The sequence below is a fragment of the Desmodus rotundus genome, chromosome 9, assembly GCF_022682495.2.
Source record: "Desmodus rotundus isolate HL8 chromosome 9, HLdesRot8A.1, whole genome shotgun sequence".
NCBI classification, from domain to species: Eukaryota; Metazoa; Chordata; class Mammalia; order Chiroptera; family Phyllostomidae; genus Desmodus; species Desmodus rotundus.
In genome coordinates, this window is record NC_071395.1 from 113,566,487 (window position 1) to 113,579,233 (window position 12,747).

At 54.3% G+C, this 12,747-nt stretch overlaps 1 protein-coding gene across 3 annotated transcripts in view; it reads left to right on the forward strand.

Annotated features, from left to right (window-relative positions):
• Positions 1 to 12,747, forward strand: part of TBCD (tubulin folding cofactor D) — a 129,437-nt gene that overhangs the window by 6,602 nt on the left and 110,088 nt on the right. For all 3 annotated transcript variants that reach the window (XM_053911052.1, XM_053911054.1, XM_053911053.1), the window contains exons 5-7: positions 1,057 to 1,203; positions 3,757 to 3,812; positions 9,368 to 9,500. In XM_053911052.1, the coding sequence (XP_053767027.1) occupies positions 1,057 to 1,203; positions 3,757 to 3,812; positions 9,368 to 9,500 (336 nt within the window). The remainder of the gene's footprint in view (positions 1 to 1,056; positions 1,204 to 3,756; positions 3,813 to 9,367; positions 9,501 to 12,747) is intronic.

Genomic DNA, 12,747 nt, shown 5'->3' on the forward strand with positions numbered 1-12,747 from the left:
GGGGAACCAGCAGCAAGCTCCCAGAGTCTTTTCCTGGTTGTGTCACACCGAGCACTTCTACTTCCCTGGCACCGAGTTGTGACAACCCGTGTGACATGTCCCTTATGAAACGTCATGGAGACAGAGCCTGGGGTTTCTTTTCCTTTTTTTTTTTTTAAATTTTATTATTTATTTGTAGAGAGAGGGGAAGGGAGGGAGAAAGAGAGGGAGAGAAACATCAATGTGTGGTTGCCTCTCACATGGCCCCCACTGGGGGACCTGGCCTGCAACCCAGACATGTGCCCTGACTGGGAATTGAACTGTCGACCTTTTGATTCGCAGCTCACGCTCAATCCACTGAGCTACACCAGCCAGGGCGAGCCCGGGGTTTCTGTGGGGCCTGGTCATGTGGGTACCCTACCTCTGCCTAGCATACGCTAAAACTTCAGACTCCCAGAAGGAAAGCAGGTGTTCAGCACAGGCTTCGTGGTCTGTACAAACAGCTGAGGCGCCGTCACCCTTGCCAGTGAGGGAGTAAGTTCCCAGAGCCCTGCTTCCAGAAGAGCCCGCAGTTTGTGACTGCAGCGCGGCTAATGGTTTGGCTGTTTTCAGTAGAAGGCAAGGCGCGCCTTTCCCGCTCACTACCTCTGCCTCCTGCACCCCCACGGGGACTCGAGGGCCAGAGCAGAGCCCTGTCTTAACTGCTGAAACTAAGGCACGGGTCTTTGATCGAAGTTGACTTTTTCTCCTCCTCAGGTCTTCTGTTCTTACCTTGTTATCTGCTTCCCACTTTCTCAGAAGGCTGATTGCATGCTGAGGGTGCCAGCTTAGACAGGCCAGGAGACTGATTGTTAGGGTTATTCTTCATTCACTGTGCTGTTTCTTTGGTCTCCTGTGGTAGCCAAGTCCTCCTGACGGGGGTGGGGGGGTGTTGCCAATGATGATCTGCCCCCACCCCCCGCCCTGCGGTTGGTGGTGTTGGGAGGGCCTGTGGCGGGCATTAGGACTGTGAATGGGGTGTGTGGGTTACCTCTGTTTTTTATACAGGAATCATTTTCCTTTGCTTTAACTTCTTAGACATGGGAGACCCGCTACATGCTTCTCCTGTGGCTCTCCGTGATCTGCCTGATCCCTTTCGATTTCTCACGCCTGGATGGGAACCTTCTCTGTCAGCCTGGGCAAGTGCGAATGTCCGTCATGGATCGTATTCTCCAAATAGCACAGGTGGGTGTGGCCGTGCTGACGACGGCCAGGAATTGTGTTCCCTTCTGCGCTCGTGCAGTCGGATTTAATCAGGTGCACCCTTGACACTTCCGTGTTTTCCAGCTGCTCAGTTGTTTTTCAGTGAGGTAAACTTTCATAACTCATTTTGAAATTGTGTTAATTTAGGGGTCAGGATGAATTACTTTAGCAAACCTCATTTTTTTTGTAATAGGTATTGCAAATAATCTAAGCATAACAATGACATAAGAGGTTTCAGGGGCATTGGTAAGAGAAAATAGAGGTCCATTTTTTTAAAGATTTTATTTTTAGAGGGGAAGGGAGGGAGAAAGGGAGAGAAACATCAATGTGTGGTTGCCTCTTGCACGCCCCCAACTGGGGACCTGGCCCACAACCCAGGCCTGTGACCTGACTGGGAATCAAATTGGCGACCCTTTGGTTCATAGGCCGGCACTCATTCCCCTGAGCCACACCAGCCAGGGCCATTTTTAACTTAAATTTTAATATTGTATAGATAATATGTGATCACTGTAGGAAAACTGAAAAATAGAGAAGGAACAAAGATAATAAAATGACACAGATCCTGGCCCGCGGGATCCTGTGTTGTGGCGGCAATATGCAGATACACACGGACTACAGAAATCCTGTGGAGGAAAAGGGACGGCATGGCCACTCTCTAAGGGAGAGAGGGCGAGAGGACTAGAGAGAGCCCAAGAGAGAGAGTCGATCCCCATCTGGACAGACTTTTATTGTTTTTTTGGGCACATTACGTCCAGGATGGTCCTTATTTACTCTGCACAGGTTCACCACAGGTGATTACCTTTTAAGGAGGACAAAGGACAGAACCCTGCTAATTACTTCAAAGAGAAGGATGTTACAGCTCAAGGGGGAAGCTGCTCACACTCCATACTTGGGTGGTTTAGCACAGATTTTAGGAAGATGAAGATACTCAGTAAACATTTGCTGCCTTAATTCAGGGTGAGGGAGTTTTAGCAAGAGCAAGTCTCATAGCAGTCAAGGCACAATGCAGGCCTGATTCCCCACAGGAGAACCTATCCATGGACGTGGGTCCTGCCCGCCAACCTTGCTCCCCACTGGCTTTTCTGAGGGGGGCTGAGCCGCATTTCCCACACTTGGAACGGTTCCCCACAATAAAATCTCTCAAGTTCTAGTGCTAGGAGAGAACACTTATATATAGTTTTCAAACTTCTGCTGTAAGTAATGTAAGTAGACATAGGTTATTTGGTTGTCTGTTGCTGCTTAAAAAGCTGCCTAAACGTGAGCAGTTGAACACCCTCATCATCCCAGTCAGTGAGCTCTCCGGGCTCCCAGCAGGATCTGCTCCCAAGTTCTCGAGGTTGTTGGACTGGGTGCCTCAATTCTTTGCTGGCTGTTCCTTACCATGTGGGCCCCCCGACGTGGCACCTTGTCTCCCCCCCGACGCCCCCCCCCCATGTTCTCTTTGTTAGAAGCAAGTGACTGTCCGGCCCACATGGGAGGGTTACCCAGGGTGTGAGGGCCTGCGGGCAGGACCAGGGCACCTTTGACCCCCCCGCCCCACCTCATGTGGAGCGTCGCCACGGGCCTACTGTGTGCGGACACTGAGCTAACTGCTTCACGTCGTGACTTGTGCCACCCTCTTCCGTGAGTCAGTTTACTGCCGCAGCCTTGCTTTGCTGAGGGGACAGTAGGCACAGGAGTAACTCAGCTGGTTCATTCTCTCAGAAACGGTGATCTAGACCGGACCCAGGTAGTTCTGCTCCCAAGCGTGTGCTCTTTACCACGCTCTGCCCTGCTCACGTGAACAGGCCTCTGACGTCCTGCTGTCTGTGGTCCTTGGCAACCCATGCTGAACGTCTTACGTCAGAGCTCTCCCTCCCAGTCTTCACGGGAGAGGGTACTCCACGCTCCACCAGTTTTCCTCTGCCCTCACGGATGGACATCTCGCTCTAGGGGTGTCTGTTAACGGTGTGGCGAGGAGCATCAGCACATCCGACTCTGTGGGTGCCTGTTTCCCGGGTGGGGTCACTGGGGGAGGAGGTGCACTGTAACAACCGCGACTCTGTCTGCAGTTGTTCTCCAGAAAGCCTGTCCCAGGGAAAAGCTCTTAAGAGTATTCTTTGAAAAAAAGTTAGTTGAGATGAGATTTGGAAACCTCTTAAGGCGGGCCTCCTAAGAAAAGCTAGTCGTTTGTGTTAAACCCAGGCACCCTTCCGTTTGCGTGGGGCCTGCTGACTGCTCTGGTCTGAGATGCCGACTGGCCCAGGTGTACTCCACGGACACTCTGTGGTCGATGCCGTTGGGTAACACGGGGTCCACTTTTCCTTTGCTTCATCAAATGTGTTGGAGGGTGCCTCGCGCCGTGTGTGGGTTTGGCACTTCGCGGAGGGTGAACCCAGCATGTGGCCGCTGCAGCCACTGGTTCCAGTCTAGGAGCGATTTGTGTGGCTTTGGTGTGTGGCCTCTGTCTGTAACTTCTCCAGCAGGGGCCCTCGGGAAGCTGCTGCAGGTGGGGCGGGGCCCTGAGACTTACCCTTCCTTTGTCTTCTCTTGTAGTCCTACCTGGTTGTCAGTGACAAGGCCCGAGACGCAGCTGCCGTTCTTGTGTCCAAGTAAGTGCCCACTTGACCTCTGGTGGCGCTGCTGGTCAATGTGTGACTGGAGCGTCCTGAGACGGTTTATCTTACAAACAGTGTCCCCAAGTGTCTGTTGTCTGTAGGAAAGGACACCGTGTTGGGGAAGTGTTTTCTGCTCCCTAGTACTGTCCCTTTCTTTGAGGGAGCACCAGCTCTGTTAGGGTGTGGGGATCTCTGAGCCTCTAGTGACCACTGACCATGGCAGCTAGGGGCTCACAGGTCTCCTGATGCTGGGTTGCAGGTTGAGGGAGGCCATCTGACAAGCCCATCAGCTGAGTGGAGGGCAGATTTGGAATAGGTGTAGCAGTTACACCTGGGGCATGACCTCACTTTTAGGGTGGTGGCAGTTACGTGAGCCTTTGAATGTCACTTATGAGGGGGTACCCCAAAACCCCCACCAGAGTTAGCTTCTGGAGGGAGGGCTCCGTGCAGGACAGACTTCCCCCATCCACATCAGTGCACCAGCTGGCATCGTTGTGAGAGGCTGCGTTCGGCTTCAGGGGATTTTGTTGAGGATCCTGCACATGTGCCTGTCTCATGACAGGTGAGTTACGAGCACACCTGCCCACACGGCACTGCGTGTTCAGCAGTTTTTGACCAAAAATGGCAGGACTCCCATGCTCTCCCCTCCCTAGTCACCTGATCTTACCCTGAGAGACTTTTCTTTTGTTTCCCTGATGAAAAAAGTCCTCAAAGGGAAACATTTTGCTGATGTGCCAGAGGTGAAACAAAAAATGGCAGAAGCACTAAAGGGCATCAAAATTGACATGTTCAAAAACATGTTTTGAGCAGTGGGAGAACGTTTTGATAGGTGTACTGCATCTAATGGAGAGTACTTTGAAGCGACTGGAGTTTACACGTGTAAGAACACCCTGGCTGGTGTTGCGCAGTGGGTTGCGTGTCAGCCTGCGAACCCAAGGGTCACTGATTCGAATCCTGGTCAGGGCACGAGCCTGGGTGTCAGGACAGGTCCTCAGTCGGGGGTACATGAGAGGCAACCACCCATCGATGTTTCTCTCCCTCTCTTCCTCCCTTCCCTCTTTCTAAAAGTAATAAGTGAAATCTTTAAAAAGAAATACAGGATTTTTTATAAATAATTCTGGATTTTGGGGTCCCCCTCTAGAGAGCAGTTCACGCTGTGGTGTGTGCTCATTGTGAGCTGTGGTTGGGTTGTTGTGGCTCAGGGTGAAAGCCCCCAGGTGTTCTGTGCTAACTGAACAGTGGACTGTGCCTCACACAGGCGAGGGTGGTCCTGCCCGAGGACCCAGGTGAGGCCGGTGTGGGCCGAAGGCACGTGTGGAAGCTGTGTGAATTTGTGTCAGGAAGCGTGAGAATGGAGGCAGCAGTCTTCTGAAGACATCCTCTGTGTGACGTGCGGTTTAGAACATGTGTAGAGTAAGTCAGAAGACCTGGCATTCGGGGCTTCTCTCCACGTTCGCGAAAGTTGGAAATTGGCTCTAAAGACTCGTAGATGTTCTGATTGGGAAATAGGCCACGCTCCATTTGGGGCCACCTCCTGCTTAGCTGTCTGGCCATGACCTTGCCCGAAGTGGGACGTGAGCCCCTTACCTTGCAGGGCGCCTGGGCATTGGGTGAGATACGTGTGAAGGGACTTGCTGAACCAAGGGGCAGGCCTGGGGGAAGAAACCGAGCGTGGAGTTGAGGCCGGGGACCGGGAGCCGCCCGGGACGCATGCTGGACAGAGGCCCCTCCTGGTTGTGACAGGGACTGAGAAGCGAGTGGGATTCCTTGTAAAAGGAATCGCGTGTGTTTTGGCAACTAAAGGACAGTACAAAGTAAACTCGCATGGACTTCCGTCCCCGAGACGTAGCTGCTTTTGTCCCGAGTCCTGCCGGTGTGTGTGGGCGTGCGTCCCTCCCAGGTCCGACAGCCCCGGAGCTCCCTTCAGTCTCTTCCGCGTGATTACCCAGTGAACAGGTTGTCTCTCCAGCCCCCTGTCGGTTAGTAAGATTAATCCCATCGTGAACATCCTACATGAAACTGTCCCATTCCGATTAATTCTCAGGGATGAGTTCTTAGGAGTGGAACGAGCATTTCAGGGTTTTAAATGAAATTACTGGAAAGACCAAGCAAGTTGAAAGTCACAAACTTTCCCCCTATGTACCTGTAAGGTGTGTGTGACCTTAGGAATGAAAAACGTTTATTACCAGAAACACGGAGGGTTTGGTGGACTTGTGCTGAGCCTGGCGTTGTGGAGCTTCAAGCCAAGGGCGCAGGAGGTGAAACCCTAAACCTTCATTTCCTCCCTGGGGGGCTCTGGGAAAAGCGACAGCTAGAGACTCAGGTGCTGTGTGGGGACAGGCTGAGCCACAGGCAGGACTCGCCCTCACCCTCTGGTGGTCAGGAGTAAGTGCTCCTTGTGGTGGGTTCGCAGCTCTTTGGACAGCTGGGGCCATTGTGCCCACCCAGGTGCGCTCACACCCGGGAAGGGCGGAGCAAGCGCTCATGGACCAGGCTCAGAGCTGGGCTCGATTCACCTGCCTCATAGCACGCCCCAGGCAGGTGCTGGCCCGCGTGTTTCTCAGTCTTTTTTGGGTGGGTTGTTGTCATAAGGCCACGAGTGTGCAGGACGGGTCACGTGTGGCTTTTCTCCTCTGCCTGTTTTCTGGTGTTTTAGCGTCAAGTGTTCCGTTATCGAAATCCTTCAATGGAACAATGTGCCTTTACTCTTACTGACCATGTCAGTGTTAAAAGCAGATGGTTTTGTGTAACTGTAAGAGCCAGCCCCACGTGAGAGCTGGAAACTGCGGAGCACAGAGGACTAGGAAAAGCCCCACGTTTGTAACTCTGACACATGGCGCGCGTGTCCAGGTGGCTGTGCCTCTTTCTGTGCTGGTCTCACGTTGACCACGCGCACCACACTCTCCCACTTCGTGACTTCATGTCACTGCTGAGCAGACGGCTCCCTTGTCGCCCTGGTGCTGGGTCCCAGTAGTTAGTGGGATTTAACACTTTGTCTTGTCTTCGGCACTAAATAGCCCCTTGACCTGAGTTCTAACATCTGTGGGTTTCCTGCTGCGTTTTCTTCTCCACTGGCTCGCTAAGGTGGGTTAAGTCCCCCAGGTGGTTGGTGGCCTTTTACTTTCTTCTTTGGATTAAAATTTTAATGTCAAAACAAATTTTCCCTTTTGTTTTTAAGCTTAGTCTTATCGTATTAAGAGATTTTACAAATAGTCATTTATATTTCTTTACCTTTTTGTTGTTTAATATACAACTTTTAACCTGTTCGGAGCGCCTTTCAGTGTAGGGTCGCACAACAGGTCTTCTCCCCTCACGGGTTGCTGACTGTTCTAGCACCATTCTGTGAGTGTTTAGCTTTTTGTTAGTTTGTGATACTCTGTAACAACCCAGCAAGTTCTCAGCAGAATAGGGTTTGTCACCTCCCCTGTGCTGTCTCCCTCTGAGACCAGGTTACAGAGTTTTCAGCGTGTGGTCGCAGCACTGACGAGCATCCGGAGTGGCTGGCCGTCCCCCGAGTGTTCTGTGCCGGCGGTCTTCGTCCCTCTGATGGGCCTCGTGCGTGCGGGCTTTGCTGCCTGTTGTTCTGGCTGTGCTCGTGGGGCTGCTGTCTGAACTTCCTGCGTGTGGCGACTGAGCAGTGGGGCCCGAGACGCGACGTCTCCTCAGAGGAGGGGGTGAGGGTTCAGAGGTCTCAGGTTGTGTGCGAGGGCCCCGTTTCCTCTGGGCGGGAGAGAGAGTTTCCTTTTTGCTTATCTGTGTCTTTGGACCTCTCCCGTAAACAAGTGTTCTTTTTTTAGTGAGAAAAACAAAGCAATATGCTTAACTCTTTCAGAGGAGCCTTAAGTTTTTACCTGAATGTGGAAACTTGCCCTGTGAGATTGTTCGAGGGGATGACCCCTGACGTGCAGCACACGGAAGGTTGAGCTCCTGGGCGCCATGGCGCTGCGGCACAGGTGTGACGGTCAGGCGAAGGTCACGGTGGCATCAGCAGGATGCGCAGCACCCTCTGGAGGGTCGGGCGGCCTGAGTGCCCGGTGCTGTGACCAGTCTGTCAGCTCTGGCCCCTCTCTGGCCAGGGCACAGTCCCCCTCTGGTCCCTGGGCCTGCGCACACTGTTCTGTGGTCTCCAGCCTGTGGGCCAAGGTAGAGGTCGGGCTGCGGAGCAGGCTGCCACACGTGTGGGCCTCATCCTGCGCCCCTGGGGTCGTGGGATTTGAAGCAGGGCTCTTGAGGACATCGGGGCAGGGTCTGCGTAACACCCATCCAGGTAGACAGGCACCCGGAGATGCAGACTGTGAGGGAGAATCCTGGGCGCCCCTCCAGACCTGTGAGTCACAGCATTTTGCCGTGGGCACGCGAGTTTGCTTTTGTCACCGGCACCCTGACGTTCCATAAAGTCCTTGGTGACCAGCGGTCTCCAGGCGTGCGTTCTGATGGGGGGGACAGGAAGCCAGTCTTGGGGCCTTTGCTTGGCTCCTCGTCTCTGAGGTGGACACTGCCCTCCGCACTGCAGTTCTGTCGTTGCAGGCTGAGCTGCTGCCTTGGGCGTGGGCTGTGGGGCAGGCAGGGCGTCCCCAGGGTGCTGAGGGGGAGCGTGTGGAGCCTTACCACCTAAGGAGGAGGAGGAGGAGGAAGACGTCAACATGTCTTGAAAGAGGGATTTGGTTTGGGGCTGACCCTCCCTCAGTGTTCTGGGGGGCTGCTGAGTGGAGTGTGAGGTCCTCACCTGTTCACCAGAGCTTGGGGGCCCCCCTGCTATTCTCTGGTCACACATCCCCTCGGGAGGTCGGCCCTGTGCTGCCCGCCACCCTCCCCTTTCTCTGCTGCTTGCTTTGTGTCAATTTGCTTGTTTCCTGTGTGTCTGCCCCCAGAGTCCAAGCTCCCCCAGGGGTTGGGGACTCAGCCCAAGACACGAAGTTGGAGAGCTGGGGGATTGGCGTGTGGATGGGCAGGGGAGGAGAGGAGTGCCCGCCTTTGGTGTGGGGGCTGGAGGATGGCTGCAGGCCCAGACCAGGTGTCTGAGTGGGTGGACAAGGGCCAGGGCCCCTTGTCTGAGCTGTGGGGGCACAAGCGCAGCACTGGGCACAGGCCTGGCATGTGGGGATGTGGACAGCTGCTGGAGCTCTGCGTGGGGCAGGGCACCCACAGTGGATGCAGGGCGAGAGGTGCAAGCCTGCTGCTGGGCAGTGTCTGGGGAGGTGGGAGGGCTGAGGAGTGGGCATCGGTAGGGCTGCCGGGCAGCCGTGGGGGCTGGTGAAGGTGGGCCTGTGCAAATGGGGCTTCAGGATGAGGAAGGCCCAGTAAGGAGGAGGGGGGTGTGCGTGGCCTGCATATGGCTTCAGAGGTCATGGTAGGGAATTGCCCCCAGGACCGAAGTCTGGGCAGCACCGTCGTTCCTTAGATCGGCAGTGTTGTCGGGTGTCTGTCCGTGACCTGTGCCGCAGAGGACGGTGACAGGGACAAGGAGGAGGACGTGGTGGGTGGGTGGGGTGAGTTCTCCTCGACTGGGCCTGGGTTGAGTCGTCGCCTGCCTGTGTTTTCTTCGGCAGGTTTATCACGCGACCTGATGTCAAACAGAAGGTGATGGCGGATTTCCTGGACTGGAGCCTGTGCACTCTGGCTCGTGCCTCCTTCCAGACCATCGAGGGGGTCATCACCATGGATGGGACACTGCAGGCCCTGGTAAACATGGCTCGGGGGGAGGGCAGCTGTCAGCGGTCAGTGTGCCAAGCTGTCCACGCAGCGGTACAAGTCCTGTTGACTCCATTCTGAAGTAGTTGGAATGCAGGAAGGTATCCAGCCCTGACAGGACAGGGAGCCAAGTGCCTTTTCCGCTGCTTTGGACTGGACCTTAGGGCTGCGGAAGGCGCTCTGCTCCTGTGGGATGGAGCTGAGCGGGCCTGTGTGTCGCCGCCAGGGGGCAGCAGTGCCCACAGAGTTGGCCTGGCAGCAGGCAGGGCGTGTCCTCCTCTGCTTTGCTCGTGCTTACCTGTGTTAAGGAGTGTAATTACTGGAACAGGCTCTGATGAAATCAGGCAGGTACTCAGGTTGGGGTGTCTAATGCTGGGTTAAACACAGACCTGACACTTCACCTTTCCTGGCTGTCCTGCTTTGCTCACCTGTGGCGTTGCCTGTTCTACTTTAGGTTCCGCAGAAGGGGGCCAGCTGTCCATGCCCAGGGGCTCGTGGGCCAGCTTACCCTCCTGGGAGAGCGCCCGGCCCCTGCAGCCCTCATGCTGCCGCCTCCTGCTCTTTGATCACAGTGGGGAGCTGTCACCGTTGCCCTCGTCTGGGAGGCTGTAGAGGCCCATGGCCCCCTTGCGGGAGAGCAGGGCATTTTGGGCTGCATCTAAACCGAGGGGTTTGGGCCCATGACTCAGTGTGATGTCGTGTTCTTGGGTGTCGCCTGTCTGCTGTCATCAGCTGTTGCAGGTTCTGATGAGGCGGTGTAGGAGGCTGGGAGGACCAGTGGGATGTGGAGCGATGGTATGATAACCCAGGGCAGTGGGTAGGGGTATGGGAGGTGGGGCGCTGATGGCCAGCTGCAGGCCCCGAGGGAAACCCTTCTCTTCTCCCCAGGGCTCAGGCACAGCGGGACTGCCTGGTTTTCTCCTGGAGACATTCTCCATCTTTGTTCCTCTTCATTCCTATTACCCTTGTCTTCAAGAGGGATTCCTTTTCAAATGAGAATATTTGAGGCCTTTAAAAAAGTAAACGTAGAGCCTGCCTGGTGTGGCTCAGTGGACTGAGCTCCAGCCTGTGAACCAAAGGGTTGCCAGTTCGATTCCCAGTCAGGGTACATGCTTGGGTCGCGGGCCAGGTCCCCAGTGGGAGGCATGCGAGAGGTAACCACACATTGATGTTTCTTTCCCTCTCTTCTTCCCTTTCTCTCCATCTAAAAATAAAGTAAATAAAATCTTTAAAAAAAAAAAAAGGAAACCTAGAAAAATAAAATATTTCCAGGTTTCCCACTGAAGTAATGTTTTTTTATTCTTTCTTCCATTCTATATAAGTATATGTCTTAATTTTAAGGAAACCATTGAATAAGTTAGTGTACATATTTTACATGTGCCCAAGGCCGTGTGGCCATCATCACTCTCTAATTCTGGGATATTCTCCTCACCTCTAAAGGAAGCCCCACACCTGTCCGCAGTCACTCCCCGTTCCCTCGCTCCAGCTATGGATTTTCCTTTTCTGATGTCTCACACAAGTGGAATCCTGTGGGGTGTCCTCTGGGCCTGGCTTCTCTCATTTAGTGTGACATTTTGGCTCACCCAAGCTGTAACTTGTGTCAGTCTTTGTTCCCATTTATGCCCACGTAATGGTCCCTTCTCGCGTGTCAGGGCTACTGTGGGCGATGCTGCCCTGGACCCCCATGCGCGAGTTTTTGTTTGAGCACGGGTATGCTCTTCCCTTGGGCACGCAACAGCGGTGTTTGAGGTCCAGTTAACAATTTAAGTATTCTCGTTGACGAGGTCTGTAAACACTCTCTGTCTGCATATCTGCTGTATTGCTGCCAGTGGGGTACCCGCACGTGGGGGTGCCCAGCCTGTGCCTTCAGGTGGCTCTTGTTCTGGCTGGACCTGGGTGGTGCTTGGGACTCCCTGGGATGTGTGGCTAATTGCTGTGATGGAAGTCGGTCAGGGTGAGGCTCCTTGGGAGGCTGCCCAGTGCAGAGTGCAGGGCGGGGGTGTGCAGGTCACAGCCTGTGCCCCCGGGCCGTCATGGTGTGGGTCCTGGGGCAATACATTTATGTTTAGGTAATTCTGATGCAGGAGGGTGGATGTGGTTGAGATGGTTTATTTGAAGGTTTTGGTGTAAGTGGACTCCTGATTTTTTGCTATGAGTCACAAGGAGAAACTGTGGAAGGTCTGGCAGAATGTAGCTGGAGCCTGTCCGTCCGTCCACTGTGGCCTACAGGGGAGACAGTGAGTCCCGCCTGAGTGTGACGCTGCTTCTGCAGGGGCAGCGCCTTCAAGTGAACTGGAGCCAGTTGTGTGGCTGTGGCCAGGAGGCAGGTGCCCTGTGCTGGGCAGTGGGGCCTGTGTGTCCCAGCCACCATGAGACACCCTGATGCTTCCTTGTCCCCAGGCTCTGGCTTTATTTTTATCCACCTGATCATCAGTGTGGGTTAGGTGAACCAGGTGAACATGTAACAAGTACCATGGAAACTAGGAGTTGATTTTTATTTTTTTACTATTGACTGTTTCAGAGGGAGAAACACCGATTTGTTTTCCTGCTCAGTCATGCACTCACTCATTGGTTGGGTCTTGTACGTGCCCTGGTCCCGGAGATTGAACCTTGGCGCATCCGGATGATGCTCTAACCCCCTGAACTGCTGGGCCAGGGCTATGAGTTGATTTTTACTTCCCTTGAAGCACATTGTTAGGCTTGAGAAGGTCCGGGGGCCACTCTGTCCAGTTTACAGTAAAACAGGTTTCTTTTTCCTCACATTTTTTGATCATCTGGCTGCTGTCTTAAGAGTACTGCACATTTTCTGTTTCCTTTTTCCTTCCCGAGGGGCCGGTGCACACACTAAACAGCTGCCAGCTGGGGGGGAGGGGCTGGCACCCACCCTTGGCACTGACCAGCCAGTGGTGGCAAGTGCTCTTTATTTGGATGTCTCCAAGTTCCACACTTAGGAGCAGGGAAGTTCTTTTTCCAGTTTCTCCTGGGGAATAAAAAGATTTCCTCAAAGCTTAAAGAAGCCTGGCCCTCTGCCCCTGCCCTGTGTGAGCAAAGGGTGAGGAAGGTGCATCCCTCTCCCGCAGGGCACTGGACGTGTGTGGGCCACACCTCAGCAGCCTGAGTGGTGGCCTGACCTGCGGCCGGGGTCCCTGGGAAGTGAACGCCTGAGACTGCTGGGGAGCAGTGGCCTGTGGGGCAGCAGTGTCCCCTCTGGAAAGCCTAGGGTCTTTCTGGAATGATG